Source organism: Pelmatolapia mariae, linkage group LG13, assembly GCF_036321145.2.
Source record: "Pelmatolapia mariae isolate MD_Pm_ZW linkage group LG13, Pm_UMD_F_2, whole genome shotgun sequence".
Classification (NCBI taxonomy): Eukaryota; Metazoa; Chordata; class Actinopteri; order Cichliformes; family Cichlidae; genus Pelmatolapia; species Pelmatolapia mariae.
This window is the reverse complement of record NC_086238.1, coordinates 6,211,683-6,230,116: the sequence shown is the minus strand read 5'-3', so window position 1 is coordinate 6,230,116 and position 18,434 is coordinate 6,211,683. Positions and strand designations below refer to the sequence as shown.

Sequence of the window (18,434 nt, the reverse complement as noted above, 5' to 3'; positions counted from 1 at the left end):
CATGAGCACATATACCTGTCCAGACTGAGAGACCCTGCGTGTACATGGATGCCTGCTAAACGCATCTCCTTCTTTGGTCCTTTCTATGTTCCAGCCAAAGGCCAGCATAGTCTTTATTGTCTCTTTGATGGCCCAGCGGTACGACTCCTTCTCCTGGAAAATCAGAAATATAGAAAAGGTTTAATGCAAAACTAAAATAAACAGGTATCAAGGGACAGCAGACTATTTAAATAGCTCAAGAACTTGTAACAGCCTGTCAATGAGTGCATATAGCCAGCCTCCAAGTACCAGGCATCACATGGATGTTATTTTCTGGGCTAAATCTTGTCTGCCTTTAGAAAGGTGTCGCATAAAGTAAACAATGTGGATCTATTCTGCATTTCCACTCAATTTTCTATTGAGCAGTGGTCCTAAAAGATGTCCAAATGGTACTGCACATAGCTGTCAAGGTTAAAAATCAGATCAAATATGCTTGAAAAGTACATGTTTAGTAGACTTGAAGATCACACTGTTCTGCAAAAATATTAACACTTTTAATGTGATTTATATACAGTACTGTATTTCTCATAATCTTATGGGAAATGAGATTTCTCATAAGATTATGACTCACTGTGTGTTGCACAATTTTAGCATTTTACAGTATGTACTAGGGTTGTGCCAGCAGACGATGATGTCAGGGATTGAGGATGGTTTAAATTTAACGGCGACGGCTCATCAGTCAAGCAGAGTTTTATTTATTGTCCACACTGATGTATTAAAATAATATTTTCATTAATATGAGATTTTTAATAAATTGCATTATTTAAAGACTTAATTTTGCACCTCCACATATGATTGACATGTGCAGCACAAACATGTCTGGGCATGCATGGGCGTTCGCACACATGGCTGGACTTCTGTGTGCTGCGCTCCACGCAGCAGTGCAGCCGAGCTACCATATTTGATCAGAGGATATTTTTGACTGTTGAACTGTTTTCTTTACATTAAAACATCACATGACTGCATTTGGAAAGACAGTCATTTATCTCGTCTCCTTAACTATTTGTTCCATCAGGCACACCGCCAGTTAAAAACTCCACTGTGCACGGAGGGGTGAAGAGCATAGGAGCACCAGGTGAGGTATGTTAAGTTAAAAAAATTAAAGAGACAGTAAATGTTATGCCTTAATAATTCTAAAGGTGTTCAGCTGATATCCTGCCACTTATGTCCAATAATTACAGCTGGCTAAATCAGTCAATGTTCAAACATGTCTTCATGCTGGAAGTGAGGAATAAATTGTAGGCTCCTCTACACAAGGTAAAGGGGGAGGGGGTGTCATAGTATGTTTGGACTGTGACGCAAATCACCCACCACTATTACAAACTTGACATTTTGTATATATGCAATTGTCTCTGTACATCTAGGATATCACCACTTTCATTACTGAAGAACAAGTGAAGAACATCCACACATGCCATAAAAACCGATGACTTCATCTGTACCTTTTCAGCAAGAGCCCTGTACGGCTTGAGGCGAGGGTGAACTTTGGTGTTCTCACATAGGTGCTCTCCATGAACCCAGCCACTGACAAACTGGCAGAGAAAACACACAGATTTACTAAACAAAAAACAAAGAATAAAATCAGGGGCTCAGTACAGAGAGATGTTTTGACATGGTCACAGAGAAAAATATGTACAAAGGTATTCTTATAATGACAGTCAGTCTAGACCAGGATATGATACCTTTTCCAGTGACCACTTTTCATGAGTATGCTCGGCATATTTGTTCACAACAAACTCCAGCCTCTCTGGCACTGACACACTAATGCAGGGAGAGAAATAATACATTATTAAGCCTTGATTAAAACTGCACATTAATCTCTGCGAATCATAATGTTTATATTCACCGAATACAACACTTGGTCTGCTAAATTACAGGTTACACTTCTGATTAGGCAGGTCATTTTCACACGATTCTCTTTTCAATCATCCAAAAATATCTTTGGGGTATCTTACTCAGATGTATCTACAGGCTGGGGGTCAAAGTGTCCGTCTGTATCGATGGAGGTTATTCTCTCAATGTGCGACAAGCAGTTTTGTTCCATATGATCAGGAGGCAGGGCCATGGCCACTGCAGAGAGGCACTGCACACACAGACTCGATAACTGAAGTATCTGGGGCTTTAAAGTAGATAAAAAAACAAAACAAAGTATGAGACAAGAAGACAAGCTATCAAAAAGAGTAAAAACAATGATGCTGCGTGACATGCTCCTCACGCAGCATGTCATCTTATACTAGCGTCTTCCTTATTATTTTCATTGCCATTTAGGGAAACACTACATCAGGAGATCAGGTTATGGGAGGACAGCGAAGAACAAATTTTATATGAACTGCAATAATCATGTTAACCAAAAACCCACCTATATATTTCAGAGCCTGTATTTAACACAGTTCATTCAATTAAAATTTAATAAGTTATGGATTTAGTTACTTGGGAAGTAAACATATGACTGCATACTCCTCCTGAAAAAGCATTTTCATATGCAAAGATTTGTCAGTGTCACGTATCGCGAGCAATCAAAATCCAAACCAAGAAGTGCAATAAGCAGGGCAAGGGATATATTGTACACCCAAGCATGTACATTTGTACATATACAAGCCTTTTGTTGTGTAATAATTTCAGCGAAAAACATCTTCATAGTTCTGTGCAGTGCTAATACTGTGCTCTGCTTCTGAGTCTGTTTGATGTCGGCCCCATGTGTGGGTGGTTTGACCTCATCAACTTATTTCTTTTGATGTTTTCCCGTTCTGCATCGTTCAGGTAAGTATCTGGCAGACATATTTTACGTACATTATGCTGTTCACATTTCCAAACAGTCACTTTAAGAGTGGGAGGTTTCATACCAGGAAATGAAAAATTAACACCTTATCTCAAGTGTGTTACATCTTCCCCAATGCAGGCTCTCGTAGTACACTAAAGAAGCACATGAGAAATGTATTTTGCCATTTTTCTTCGTAAGGAGGACAAGAAAAGATGAAGGATACATCATGAGATGAATTAGTTTGAAGAAAACCTTTTTTTCCCCATTTAATGCAATTATTTTTGTGCTGAAGTACAAATTTAAAGTAATTATAAGCTCAAGTCAAGACTAACACACATAATCAGTTTAGTTTACCTTCTTGGCTAAAGCCTTGAACACCCCCCAGAACAACTTTGTAGACAGGTAGAGTTCTTCTTCAGATGCACAACCCTGCTCACCCTGCCTGCCAGACTGGGAGTAGTACTTCCACCTCTGCTCATAGTGACTGGTCAAGAGCTGATAGATGAAAGTCGTGATTAGTTAACAAAATTAATCATTTTAGCTCAGTGTACTAATATATTTTCATATTCAGTGTGTGGCAAGCCCAAATTTAATTATCCACCTTTAGAGGCATTTTGCTGTGGTCTGTCAGATGAAGGACATCAAAGACAAGCCGACGAAGGAGAGGCTGCATCATAGGTGGCTGGAGTTTACTGAGGACCAAGGGTTGCAGAATTAGTCACATAAACAGATTAATTCCACATCAGCCAACACAACAACCCTTCCCCTACACACACACATCCACACACTCACACACAACGATATTTTGACTGATTAGTACATCTCAGAAGGATGACATAACTCAGAAAATGCCAGTGGCAAAATGTTAATAAATCCAATAATTAACATCACACTCTTGTTCATTTAATATGGCAATTATCTGTATTTGGAAAATGAGAATTCCCAGTGATTCATTATATATAATGAGTGGGAATAAGCTGTATCTGGATTGGTTAATATTTTGCTGTTGCTATTTTTTCAAACAGCAGCCTGACACTGATGTCAGCGGATATAGGAAGGAAATGTTGGAATAATTCAGAAATTAAGAGCCAAACATAGTGAAACCAGCTGTCAAACCATTTATTTCGGATATGTAGGTGAATCTAGTTTGGATGCTGTTGCAAATAAGCCTCAATGACCCAAAAAGGGAAAAATGCAATATTGAATTATGTTACTCAAGGGAGGAACAACACTTCCTCTAAATATATATCTCTCATTCAGAGAACCCCACCCATTTTGCCATATTATATAGACTGCCACTTTCTGTTTTTCATTCATACCAGCTGGAGACCCTACCTGCACAAAGCCAACAGGCAGTCTTCTGTAGTGTCTCTCTGAGCCTTGGTCAAGCTAAGAGCCCTCGAGAGGTGGTAGACTGCCTGAATGAGAGAATCAACTAGCAAGATGTGGTCCTCTAAATCATGGAAAAGAACTGAATATTTGGTGAGAAGGGGAAGAACAGCGGTACACAAGTATCTATTGAGGGCCAGAGCCATATCAGTGGATCCTAGGTCAGCCTGCAAAGGGGAAAAAAAGAGGTTTAACTTACAAAGAGTCCAGTTAACTGATGGGTGTGAAGTTTCCCCAGATTACATAAGGAGTGGTGGATGTTATAGAGTTTAATGGAAAACAAAAATGAATATTTCTCAGCTTACAGTGTCAAGAGAGACAGCTGCCTGAAGGTCAGGCAGAAAGCCAACTTCTAGAAGGTGGAGAAGAAAACTCTGACTCTCAACGCCATAAACCCGATCCAGGAACAGCACCATGGCTGCCTTGTGGTCTGGGCAGAACACTATAGATAGGTCAGGCTCAACCAATGAACCATCTGGAAAAGCAAGACAAGATTAGATCTGATGACCAAGGTCATATTAACATATTATGTACTTTACATCTACTGTGAAAACTATGTGGTCCCATCTCTCTGTGTGAAAGAATGGTTTGGGACTGTCTAATATCTGATAAGACGCTTAGCCTCAGTTGCCTCCGTCCACCTCCACTATTTTTCCACAGCGATTATGGAGTGAGGCATCAATGTCTAATGAGTTAGAAAAAAGCCACAGCTGCCAAAGTCTGGCCAATGTGGCCTATTCAACCTTTAGAGACTGAAGGGATTTGAAAGGAGATGCTGATGACTCCCTGAAGATCCTGAATAGGGATGAGAGACCTCAGAATGGCCCTCATACGGATTGCCTCTCCTTTGCCTCCTTGAATTAACTGGACAAAAAATAAAATAGTCATTCAAGGCATAACAACAACAATTTTCATAATACAAATTAATAAAATAACTGGTCATAAGTGTTACAAATTTCAGTGTCATAACATATGATGACCTGTTTTTTAACCTCATACTGACTCCTCCTGTGAGTTACTTTGGATTTTATTTTTAAATTCACCTTTCAGTCAAAATTAACATGTATTTAACAGAAAAAAAATAATTACTGATGTTATTCACTGTAAATATATAAAAATACAGTTAAACTGACATTATTCATTGCATTTAAATATTTTAATGTACTTTATCTAAAGAACATCAATGTGCCTTTGATGCACAAAAAGTTCCCTTCTTTTAATTCACCTGTGCACTTTAGTGCTATAGCATCAAAGAGGGAAGAAAACCATCCTTTTAAATGATAAATGTTTTCAGACACTTTCAGTCAGGTAGACATGCTCAAAACCTGATGGCTTGAGGATCTGATGCAATGTACACCATTTAATTTATTCACCCTGTTGAGGGTTTTCCAGATCAAGACTGCGTACTCTTTCATCAATATGAATAATAGGACCTTACCAGTAAATCTGCCTTTAATGGCTTATTGCAGTATACTGAATGTTGGCAAATAAGGGACAACAATCTCTATTAGAGTAAGTCCAAACTAGGTCTGAGAATATCTTTAAAACATTAAAAAACCTGTAACCAAGTGTGGGTTACATAATAAATATTAGGCACAATGCAATGCAGCATCTAAAATGCACACTCTTGTCTGAGGCTTATTCTTTTAACAGAAGTTTGCAGACTCTCTTCATTAGGCTTTATTGGTTGAGACATGAGTAGATATTGATGTGGAAGAGCTGATGATAGCTAAGGGAACACTTACATGCATCTCCGGAGCACAGCGACCGAGCAAGTCAATAAGAGCTGAGTAGAAGGTCATGATGGCGTGCCCCATGTGAATGACATCATCGTCGCTGTCTTGGACAACATCTCTATTACAGGACACAATCATAACAATCAAAAGCCTGCAATGACCTGATATTATCTATCACGGATTATCAACGTATATTACTAGTGGCCTCTACAGATAGAAGCCAATGTGAACAGATCGTTTTGTTGCTTATCACGGTTACTTCCACTGATACTGGATTTAAAATATTTCTAAATCCAGTTTAAATATTTTTTTAAATCATGTGACTGCATATATCTGATACTGACAGCGCTCTGTTGGAATGATAAGTGGTACAAGGACCATCCATGGAAGGGTCTTCAGAGATCTTAATGGCTTCTTCCACGGCTGCTAGGAGACCATTTCCCCCATCACCTCGCAGCGCAGGGCCAAAACACTCAGGTCGACGAATCAACAGCCTCAACACCACATAAGCATTCTCCTCGACACTCTCACCTGTGACCAATCAACACACAGTTTTGATTTTTATTCTTCAATATCTGCCATAACAATAAATATATTAACAAAAACTCTCACAAAGAAAACTGATCAATTTAAACAGCAAGAGGATAAAAATGTTATATATCTTCTGTAGAGTGATATAAAACAATATACTGCACAACTCAAGTGCTGCACAGAGACAAGGTGAAGCTGTAAATACTGAGGAGCCCGTGGTACAGAAAGCCATTGCCATTTGGCTGAACTGTCAACAGCCTCAAGGGCAATTTGAACAGATGACTTTTGGGCACCGCTTCAGAGTAAGGAAAATCAATAGCAGAGTGAATTACCTCTAGTGCAAATACTGCAGCTTAATTAGGAGCGTGACATGATGCAGCTTCTTGTTCCTTTTTAAATTTGCATTTTGCTCCTATCAACACTGTGTTTTAAGTTTCAGAAGCAATAAATGACCTGCATGCTCTGCAAATGAAATGTACATATTAAGAATTAAATGTATATTAAACAGTATACTCTATTAGTATTAATTAAAGCTTGCACTTGTTGGAATTGATTTTTTTTATACTGTCATTTGTGTTTAGGAACATATAATCATTTATGCTTAGAAATATATAATCGTTTGTATGCTGATAAAGTATCTTATCCTTATTAGGTCTGATAAAAGTCTGTGTGCACTTGTGTACCATGAGATGAGCGGAAGCAGCCTTAACGTTATAATTTCCATTATAGATTTAGAAACCAGACTGTTCAAGTGCAAGACTTCACACATTTAAATGTGCATTTGAGACATGACCCATTGCAAGATCCTGTATTTATAGTTTAGCAAGACGCTCACTTCTGCTTTTCTGCATACCTCATACACACAGTTTAAGTTCATTGAAAGGTTTTATGTCTATGTATAGTATGGCTGGAAACACACACACACACACACATGCACCTACACACACAGAATACGTACACAGATGTTGTTCAGATATGCCTGCTTAAGAATGTCACGTGTATTTGTAATTGCATATTCATGAATGATTGCTTGCTGACAATAAAAAGGGCTGTAGTGAAGGAATCAGTTGGAGTTGCTTGGACAGGCAAATGACAGCAATGCTCTCCAACGCTCCCCTTGCAAGTAAAATGTACACTGGTGTCTGTGTGGTTGCTTTCAGTAACATGTTCTGTTTACCAGCAGGGTTGACTTAAACCCAACAGCACTTTTTTATTAAATTGGTAAGCTAAAAATTATCGTGTGACAGATCAAAAACCATAATCGAGCCAACCACATTTATGTAACGACTCACGTGTAACTTTGTTGCAAATATCAGGGTGACATTTTTGTCCACGTTTTTGATTCTATTTTTTCATATTTAAAAAAAAAAAAAGAAATACCGTATGAACAAATATACTAAAAATTTTAACTTAAATCTTTAATTTACCATTGCAGAAGACAGCAAAACGTAGAAAATCCAGATAACGCTCGCCCTCCACAGGGTTCCACCCTATATCGCAATAACCTTTTGCCACTAGCATTGGACAGCTCTGGAGACCACAGCCAGCAAGGCACTGAACCACCTGGAAAAAAGATAACATTTATCAGCAAAAAATATTTATTTGCTCAAGCTGAATCTCTTTCTTAACATTATAGCTTTCTTAGAAACTAAACTTTAATATTATAAATATATATATTATATTTAAGCTCCACTGTCTATATATACTGCTGCATTTCCCCTGCACCTTGAATCATATTTATTAATTATACATTATTATTGACATGAAGGAAGCCAGTATACTGTCTACAGAATGACTAATGGACTGTAAGGTTTCTGGTCAATACGGAGTTACCTTCTCCAGGTCTGATTCCCTCAGTGCTAAGGCCAATTCATTATTATCCATAACTGAAGCTGCAGCCACATCCAGAGGAGTGGATCCACGCATGGACGGTGAAGCTTTGCAAAAACAAAAAAACAGAAAACAACTGAAACATGGGCTCAAATTCTCCATAATGCCAGGCTATTAGTAGAAGGGCAAAACACAATAATGTATATCGGTGTAGTTTACTTCTGCATATTTTCAGTAAACTACCATCAAAAATGTTTCAAGTTTGGTCTTTACAAAAGACCAGTGAGATTATATAGCAGAGAAAACTGACATTTACCTAGCCCGACACTGCTGTTTTCCAATAAGTAGCTGAGGTGGTCAAACAAGGCTCCCTGATTGTGTCGGCTGATACGGCAAAAATAGCACAGGAATCGACAGCAGCTGGCAACCATCTTAGGAAAGGTAATCTCCTAGCAATAGTAAATTAAAACAAGCACACAGAGAAAGCAAATTGTAAAGGGGCAGACGCTGAGTGATTAGACTGAATCATGCAAATTAGCCACAAGAGAAATTAATTTGAACTCCAACCTTTAAACTAAAAATAAACATCTAAACTTTGATTTCATGTATTTCCTCCACATTATTTCTATACATTTTAACTATTTTCTCACCTTTATTTGCCCTTCTCCAAGAACATTGACCATCACCTCCATCACAGTCTCATGCATCGACAATGCCCTCATTAGGTTTGGATGTTGGTAGAAAACTTTATTATTCATGATATCTCTGTAGATGTTACCAAAAATGTAAGACAACTTGTGGCACCACATGGTAATGGAAACTTGGACATTAACCAATAATACAAGAGCAACTAATCGTTCTTACCCTAGTCGTCTGATCATCAACCTCTCTTCCTCTTTCCCCATGCGAACACTGAGGAGGGAGCGGATTTGGCCCAAGGAGGACAAGAGTGCCATGGTGTCCTCCAGTGATGTCTGCTTGATGGTATAAGCTTTGAATAAGGGTCCTTCCATTAGGCCCCTGAGGCCCTGATACTGGCGGTGCAGCAATGAGAAGATAGCACTGACTAGTTCAGGGTCCTCAATCTCACTCTCTTGAGCCCAGCGCACCATTGTTTCAGAAATCATCTTTTTGGGGGACTCTGAAAGAGTAACACCAGGTGAGAAGCAGAGATAAAAGGACAGGCTCGAAATCCTATTATCTGTGTTTAAATGACAAATTGATTAATTGATGTGTGTGATATAGCAAAACATTGGAAATTTCATTTATTAGGTAATAACGATTTTGTTATTATGTCACTTACAGTAAATATTGCATTGCCAGTGTTGGGGTACTGTGATATTTTTACTTTGTCATGTTTTGTCATGTTTTTACTTGAGTTCTAAAGATTCATCAGTTATATGCATAGTGGACAGACACGCTTGCACTGCAATCAGGTGACTTCAGTTTACGTGCAGGAGAGAAAAGCAGTGGCGCAGTCTACAACTTATTAGAAGTGGAAAAATGAACACCGCTTTCATTTGTTGTGCACTAAAGGACAAAAACCCGTGGGTAAAGTGCAAACTGTATCTCGGTTATAAACACCTGCTGATAACACAATTCTTTGCAAGCATCTGCAAAGATAACACAAAGCTAGAGCAGAACCCAGACTCATGTTTAGGCAGACTGTAAACCAGCCTCAGCCAAACATCCAGAGCTTGATCTAAACAAAAGCAGCGATGAACGGTCAGCGTTGTAGAACTGTAGGCTTTATTTCTACCTGTGAATGTTTGTAACCAATTTAAAATCTGCTAAAACCAGACTGCTCCAAGGGTTCAAGTTTCCACATCGTGGGGTCTCTTCCTGTCTTCCTCACTTAATTCCTTTTGCCTGTTTACCTCCTGCAACCAATGGCTATTCTGTTACTGGGCAGCATTATGAATGAAGCAGTTTAATCTCTAAGATTTTGTGGTTGTGGTAATGGTTAATGGCCTTGCTGATGCAGCTTATGTTAAATTACAAGCCAAATGATCAAACTTATGAACCTTCCTTTTCTTTGATGTTTGACATTTTTGTAGAGACAAGCCCTTTTTGATGTAAACTTTGCTTTGAGGCTTAACGTAGTCTAACATCAATCAATGACTCAATCAAAAGCTTCGAATAGTTTTTTGTGACTTTCTTCAGGTTAGTTTTTTTTTCTATTGTGTTTAAATTGGGTGTGCTATAGACCTAGAAAGTGCCTTTCTTGATGGCAAGCTACCCTTTCTATTTAATTCAACTAGAACTGACAACATTGTGGTAGAAAACACAATAGATATTTCCAGATTGCTGTGATGATGATTATGAAGAGGTCTTATGAAGCTGGTTTTCAACTTTGCTATCAGCTATGTATTCATACTTAAACATCATAAACACTTGAGGTTTATATAGTTAAATGGTAATTATGTGACAATGCCACAAACACGCCACATTACAGGGTAAAACAGGTGTAATTTAAGTTATGTGTCAAATTACTTTCTCCAGGGAGCAACTGAGTAATAAGTTACTTATTACTTAAGTTATATGCAACACATTAATTTTATGCGTAATGACATCAACACTAGGCATGGCCTAATATAACATCTCCTTCACCAACATTATGTTTGCATGGCTTGTTAGTAACCAAAAACATGCTGCATGATCACAGGTGCAGCTAAATAAAATGACTTATAAAGGTGATCAAATGCAACAGGAGAGCAAAATGTGCAAAGTAAGAAAAAACAACTTGTATTCACTAGGGCTATGTGAAGAACACCCGTCTATATCCATTGATGACTTATTACGGCCAAAGACTCTCGCCACAAGACCGAGAAGTCGTTCTTTTAGAGACATCTCTGCATCCTCTTCATCCTTTGAGGTGCTGGCCAAATCAATGCCTGTAGAATGACAACAGCATAAAATGGGATTTCCTCAGTGCTTTCTTGGAGCTTTTTTATAATTCCCTAGCTCAATAAAAATTTCAATCAGTCAAAGATAAGCTGTGCTCCAACCACAGTGTGTCTCAAGGAGTTGATGGAAGTCTTGAAGAAACTCCTGGATTTCCACTGGACACGGAGAGTTCTCCTGCTGCGCATCTTCTCTGAAGGTCAGCAGCATATTGATCTGTAGCCAGGTAAGAGATTACAATATGTATAGACAATCAGCAAGTGTGTGTTACATGCTTTCTTCAGAGTTACAGCTACATTACATAAACCACTGCAAAACAAATGCTATAACTTAGTATTCATATCATGCAACCTGCTCCTGTGGCGGTAACCGGAACTCCTTTGTCTTGCGAGCAGTGAGGGCAGCAGACATGTTGAGCGCCTGCATGACCTGGTTGTAGCGAAACCGCTGGTTCTCCTGCAGCTGGCCAACAAAGCTGTCGGAGAAAGCAATCACAGCTTCTACCCTGTGGCGAACCTGGCAGTCACACAGGTAGGATAGCAGGTGGCAGAGCTAGAAAAAGAAGTAAAGCAGTCCTTCATGGCTAATTTTGAATTTACTTAAAGGATTCAAACAACACAGCACATGAAGCTAATCCCCAGTGACCCACAGAGAAGAAAGCAACATCAAAGAAAATGTTTTTGCAGATTGGTTCACCTCAAGTTTGACAGCTTCTGGAAGCTTCATTTGAAGAAGTCCTTGTTTAACAGTGTTACTTTCTTCAGTGATCACTCCTTTCTGCTCTTCTTCATCATCACTAGTTTCTTCTTCCAACTTCTCTATGGGTGTTCCAGGCCTTGCAAATGCACCTTGCTCCATGAGTCTAAGAATCTTCCCTAAGTCTTCATCCCTACACACCCCCATAACCAAGAGGCTGTAGAAAAGTCTTAATAAAGGAACAAGCAAAAGTTCAATATTGCCTCCTGCAGGATCCCTTACATCCTGACCCACAGCCCAAACTGCAGCAGTCAGCATCTCCACATTAAGATTCTTCAAAACATCCAGAGGGATTTCTGGGCTGTCTTTGCAGGCTATTTCCAGTGCACTAGCTCCTTCCATGCAATCGCTTCTGACAAAGCAAGGAGTTGAAAAACGCATCTGAGGTTTAAGGGATGTGCTACAACTAGCACTTGGTATTCCCTCTGGAGGTTGTCTATCCCCACCATTAATAGGACTGGGATAAAGGGTGATTTCTCTGGTTTGGTCAGTCATAGGAACTATGTATTCATGGTTCATCATAAGACAGGCTGTGGTGTAGCTGCTGAGGAAAACCTTGAGAACAAAAACAATAAAATGTATTCAGATATTCTCCAAAGACCAGGACGTACTTATTCTTTTGTCAGTTAATGTTATCTAACCTCCAACAAGCAGTCACCTGAAAAAGCAGCTGATAAAATGCAGACCGGAGCAGGCCAGGGAGGTAGGGATCCTGAATAGCATAAAGAATCTGCGACTGGTCCACATGACTGCAGAGGGCGTGGCAAACTCTGGTGTTGCCAAGAGCACATAAAGAGCAGTAGAGCAGGAGGGTATTGTTGTGAAAGGTCAAGAGGTCATCAAGCTCCGACAGTTCCAAAATGTCAACACACCTACATGAATAGCATCAAAAAGCAAATGCAACTTCACTGTTATTAACCCTGAATCTAATTAAAGCTTTTGCACCAACAACATTTGGAACAATATTTCTTTATTTTCTTGAAAATATTTCTTTGTACTTAAATCTGTAAAAGATCAAATCCTGTCTCCTTAACCTGTTTTCATCAGGAATGTGAAGGATCATGGCTTGTAAGGGCTCACGGCATTGAATTCTCCAGCCATGACATTCATCTGGTCGATCAACCAACACTTTCAGTGCTCTGTCTGGTACTCTAGTCCATGAAGCAGGCCTCAGCCGCTGGACCTGAACCCTAGGAGGACACTGAGGAGTGACATTCCTTGACTGGCTCCGAAGCAAACCTGAGGACAGTGGCATCACATTCTGGATTCGAGAAGAAGACAAATACAGGAAATTATGTCATACATGACACTTTCAGGATGGTATGAAAAACAAACTGAAATTCAGGCTAACATCTTGCATTATAATTTATTACTCTTCAAATTTGTCCACAAAATAAGCAAAACCTGCCTAAAAAAATAAAAAGTATCTTAGCCAGGTTTAATAATGAAAGTTGAATTACCTTGATGCGTCCCAGTTCAAACTGAAACATGTTTTTGGTGGTGGGTTTGACAAAAACAGCAGGAAAGAGCTTTGTACTTGCCTCCACCTGATTTGCAGGGAAACAGTTTATGCTCAGTTTAATAATGCAATCCAACAACTTGCCTGCTACTGACATAATAACATTAGCAGTCCCAAGTTCAGTCCCAAGTGTTACATACATAGTAGGGCTGTGCGATATGACCAAAATCTCATATCCCGACAACGATATATATATCACAAAAATTTTACATTTTCTGTAAATTCAGTGAATCTCGGGCAACTCGATATGCGTGAAGTCTTTTTTTAGCTAGTCGTGTACCTGGAGTCAAGTGTTTTGACCAATGCATGAAACTATACATTTTTAGACATTTTCTTTGTGAGTATTTACACGGCGTGCTGCGGGGAAAAGACTGTTCTAACGTTTGAGTCTAAGGTTTATTTTTTAGCACCTGACGGCTCTTTTTTGCTTCTCATCCGTAAACATTCTGCGTACTCTTTCACGTGATTCAGTTTATTTTGAAAAATCTCAACAGGATCTTCAGCTTTATTGTGAAAGGTTTATGTGGAAAATAAACAAGCAGACAGCGGAGCCACGCGATGGTTTTACCGTCGTTGTTGCTAACGACAACGCATAAAAACAGTCGCTTGTCCGTCCGTAGTGTGCTTATTTTAATCATAAGAGAAAGAGAGAACTTTAAGAAATTACAGTGACCATCAAAATGATAATATTGCCGTAAACAGTTTATTTTGCGAAATCACGAAACAAACTATAGAGTAATATGAAATGATAGACGTTTTGATATCGTCATCCGATATATACCGTTATATCGAACAGCCCTAATACATAGCTCAGTATGAGACATAATGTATAAAACTTACATTTATTAAAGTAAAAAATACATTTAAAAAACACAGTTTGTTGTATGACCTACTTGGTAGAAAGTGGCCATCTCCACTCCACTGGAGGTAAATGTAAGCAGACCAGTGGTTGTGTCAATCAAACAGCCAATTTCCAATCCTGTGCTTCTCCGACTCTGAGACAGGCCTGTTGCCTCTCCAGCACAAACCATAAAGCAGTTAGACTGCTTTACGCTGTGTAGACAGACGGGTATATGTCTGTTTAATGGAAATTTACAGCACACTGGAATATAACACCTCTGCAGTAAATATAGTAATTACAGCAGATGAAGGATAATTATGAAAAAACAAACAAACAACTCTATTCAGTCAAAATTCAAAATTCTTGATACAGTCACCTAAAATACTAAATAAAACTGTTTTGTTGCACACCAACCTTTCCTGGACTTTGCCACTGTCATCTCCAAGGGTGACAGTCACAGTGTGGACATTGTCAGTGTTAAATGTCATGTCATGCTGATGAAAGTCAGAGGTCACCCAGCCTACCCACACATTGAATGGCTCCTGGCCTGGAAGAACCCGCACTGAGTAGTAATACTGAAACGGAAAGGTTAGTTGGTGTCACCGTTTGGTATTTGCATCTTGCATTCAACGGTTTTATTGCGGCAGGTAATTATATGTGCTGGCAAAGAAGTGAAGCACACTGCATTACAATTAGTTTTGTATTGTGTATTTTCACATGATGACGAGAAGATAAAGCCTTACTCTGGAGCTCTGGATAAGGTGATCATAGTTATCCTTGTCGACTACAACGTCTTCGAGGAGCCGTGCAGATGAGTTACTGCTGACTAAGCCTGGTTTGGTCTTCTTCAGCATAAACCTTACAGACAAAGAAACGCACATTAATTTCAACAAAGCACAGTTATTGTGTTATTTTGCATTCAATTTTAAAGGAGATGGACCCTCATTCCATACTTTCTTCATTTTCATTGTACTACCACCTACCGCTGTTTCAGTCTTGATGTTTTGTCGTGACTATGATCTTTATAGTTGAGCTCATCTCTTGAACCAGCATAGCTGTGGGCTGACTTCATCAGCACCTCAAAGTCAGAGTCCACCTCCTCCTGCTCTTTCCTTTCTAAAAGGACAACAGGCATTAATTACAGCAGGGCCCCTGGGAGCTTAAGCAGACTCATCAAGGTCATAATGGCAGCATATCAATAGCATAGACAGTGGATAATCTGGATAGCTGCAGCTATGCAAGTCACCCACACTAATTCTTTCTCACAGTAGCCTAATAATAATAACAGATCTTGCATCAGGTCTAGAGATATTTGCTTGTTGAAATTATGTCAAACTAAACAAAGCTTTAATGTGGTCCGATGTAACATTTTCTCAAAAAAAAATTTTCAAACTTGAACATACTGTATATAACATCAATAAACCTGAGCTTGGAGAGAGAGCACTGGAGGCTACAGGAAGCACCCCCCCTGGTGGGCTACTGAGGACAGCAGCACATTCGACAGACATGCTGAGGCGATAATAGCCCATCTCACTTTCTCCACCATGGTGCGGCTGCATACACTGGGAGACCCTCAGGCTGGATAAGGAATCTGCTGAGCCACTGACTCTTGTAACCTTGAAAAAGATTTGAGCAAAGTTTTCAGGATCAGTGTTAACTGATCACCGCTATTAGCAACCCTAGGTCATCAAGGTCTTTAGATGGGTGAAGGAAACCTTGTACATATGGTAAGTTTACCTGTAAATAGTGATCATCAGGTAGTATGGAGGTAAACTGAGGTTGTTTCCAACTCATCCACAGAGCTGGGTCTCTGGCCATGTTGACGGCAAAAGGTCTATACCCCTCCTGCAGGCCACACACAGTAAAGTATTGCAAAGAGCCTACTTGGCGTCCCAGATTCAGCCTCCCCACCTGGTTCACCCCAACACTAACCACAGGTAACAGGCCTGGAAGACACAGGAAGTGGCAATATAGTTTTCCGATATTAGACTTTTAAATAAAGGTATAGTAAAGCTATATTAGAAACATCAAAATGCAGCAGAAAGTATAAAGCCAAAAACTTTTACAGACCATCTCTAATATCAAAGTCCTTGGCAGTCAGCTCCGATCCTCTGTCATTAAACAGCAGCTCTCCATTGAGCGTAACCATCATGGTGCATTCATCCATGTCCACCAAGCAACCCACCACATCACCTCTCAGCCATGGACGTCCCAGGGGCTCGCCGCCCTGATGGTACCACTGAGCCTGAAAGCAACATTGAGTTAGAAAGAAAGAGACAAGTGCAAAAAGCCTCATACATGCAAAGGCAAAAAAACCCAACCCAGAAGAGCCAATACAACACAAGTCATAAAGTATATTTTGTATGAGGTTACTGCTATCTATTTGAAGAGTTATCTAAAAAACTCTAAAGTTTCAGTTTCTTTCAATGGATACTTGTCTGTGCCTACATATCTCCTTCTGTCTGCTCTCTAAAACATCACCTAGTCTCAGTTATAGTTATATAGCAAGAAAAAACAGTTAATTAAAGTTAATTAGTTAAGTAAATTAAAAAAAAAGAAGATGAAAATAAATAAATATGCATTAACAAAGCCATTATAATTTGGGCCGATTCCCATTCAGCTACTGTAATGGTCAGTAGCCAAAGTAAGAAATGTCAAATTTAATTATATCTCACCTCAAATCCATCAAAGACATATGCTTGGTTATCTGAGCCAAGCTCTTTATCTGGGGTACAGCCTGGTCGGGCCCAGCCCACTCTCATATTCCCTGCTGTCAGTATTTCATATTCAAAATACCACTTCCCCTGGGTCACAGCATATGATTTATCTGGTCTGAACACTCTGCATTTCTCAGCAGAGAAGAAACATGGCTTTGATAATGTAGCTGTAAAGCCAAGAAACAGGAAAAATATTGTTATTTGCCATAAACCTATTTCCAAAAAAGTTGGAATGCTGGATACAATGTAAGAGACAGCAGAAAATCCCCACTAATCATCAAAAGCCTACATCTACACATATGTCTAAATGAATAAACATGTAATAAAAATATATTTGTCATGTTTAACATTCATTAGGTTATTTTCTACATAAATATGTGCTAAAAATTATTTGCAAATCCTAGCAATCTGGGTTTATTTACATTATCTACAACGCCCAAAGTTTCGTTTTTGGGAAAAGCGTTGTAGAATAAAATCCCTCTGGGAAAACTATGGTGACAAATACTGCAGTATAATTAATATACAAATAAACCTTTGTTTACTACTTTGTTAATATATCGCAGTTGAACTTACACTGATTACCTTACATATGATGTGCACTAAGCTACAGTTTTATAACAGATCTTTGAAACATACTGCGTTCCTGGTTTAGGGGCTCCAGGCTGTAGCCGTATGCCAGCAGGGTACAGACAGCCTCTCTGACACTCTCTCTTCCCACTCTCCGAGTTCTTTCATCAAGAAGGCTGTAGGGCAGAAGGTAAGGGCTCTGCTTTGCTTTTATATCCTAAAAGTACAGACGCAAGGAGCAAGAAGGGCAACTATGTTTGATGCCATAAACTTATCTCATGGTATAACCTTTTGCTACTATGTGAATATCTATATAAACTATATTCTAACTATTTTAACACTCTGGAAAAAGTACTTTTGTGTAAGGCTGAAACAAACTAAAGTAATACAGCACAGAACATAAACCTGTTGCGCTCCATAAGTCCATCCCTGTTTGATTCGCTCTCTGGCCCATACGTTGTGTTCATTCTCCGCCAGCAAGTTAACTGCTTCCTCGTGGTCTGAGCTCAGAGACACCTGGCTCAGGTCTACTGGAGCAGGCCTGTAGCCAGTCATCTGCTCATACCTAAGACAGAAAACAAAGCAAAAAAAGACAGAGATGTGACAGGATCACAATTACAGTTCCTGAATGTTAAACAGTATTTTTGTACCATTCCTGTATAAAACAGTGCCTTGAGTAAACAAAATGCTCACTGTTTCCCTCCTAGCCTACACCCTGCCTGAACTGCACGAAACAAACAAAGCAGAACATCAATAAATGTTAAAGAAATATAAATAATAAATAAATAAACAAAATTGCATTTAAAAAGTGGGGGAAGAAAAATCCCCAGAACATTTAAAGGAG

General features: G+C 39.2%; 1 protein-coding gene across 1 annotated transcript in view; it reads right to left on the bottom strand.

Moving 5' to 3' along the window:
• ryr2b (ryanodine receptor 2b (cardiac)) overlaps positions 1–18,434 on the bottom strand; it is an 80,020-nt gene that overhangs the window by 40,199 nt on the left and 21,387 nt on the right. Inside the window, 34 exon segments of the mRNA XM_063492190.1 lie at positions 16–153; positions 1,482–1,571; positions 1,722–1,800; positions 1,995–2,158; positions 3,155–3,295; positions 3,402–3,492; positions 4,136–4,356; positions 4,495–4,664; positions 4,933–5,053; positions 5,935–6,043; positions 6,270–6,456; positions 7,884–8,019; positions 8,290–8,393; positions 8,603–8,735; positions 8,937–9,051; positions 9,151–9,425; positions 10,488–10,549; positions 11,088–11,180; positions 11,295–11,406; positions 11,542–11,742; positions 11,887–12,501; positions 12,605–12,818; positions 12,981–13,207; positions 13,407–13,493; positions 14,359–14,518; positions 14,721–14,881; positions 15,050–15,164; positions 15,290–15,422; positions 15,730–15,922; positions 16,044–16,252; positions 16,377–16,551; positions 16,982–17,190; positions 17,660–17,807; positions 17,996–18,155. Of these exon segments, the coding sequence (XP_063348260.1) occupies positions 16–153; positions 1,482–1,571; positions 1,722–1,800; positions 1,995–2,158; positions 3,155–3,295; positions 3,402–3,492; positions 4,136–4,356; positions 4,495–4,664; positions 4,933–5,053; positions 5,935–6,043; positions 6,270–6,456; positions 7,884–8,019; positions 8,290–8,393; positions 8,603–8,735; positions 8,937–9,051; positions 9,151–9,425; positions 10,488–10,549; positions 11,088–11,180; positions 11,295–11,406; positions 11,542–11,742; positions 11,887–12,501; positions 12,605–12,818; positions 12,981–13,207; positions 13,407–13,493; positions 14,359–14,518; positions 14,721–14,881; positions 15,050–15,164; positions 15,290–15,422; positions 15,730–15,922; positions 16,044–16,252; positions 16,377–16,551; positions 16,982–17,190; positions 17,660–17,807; positions 17,996–18,155 (5,548 nt within the window).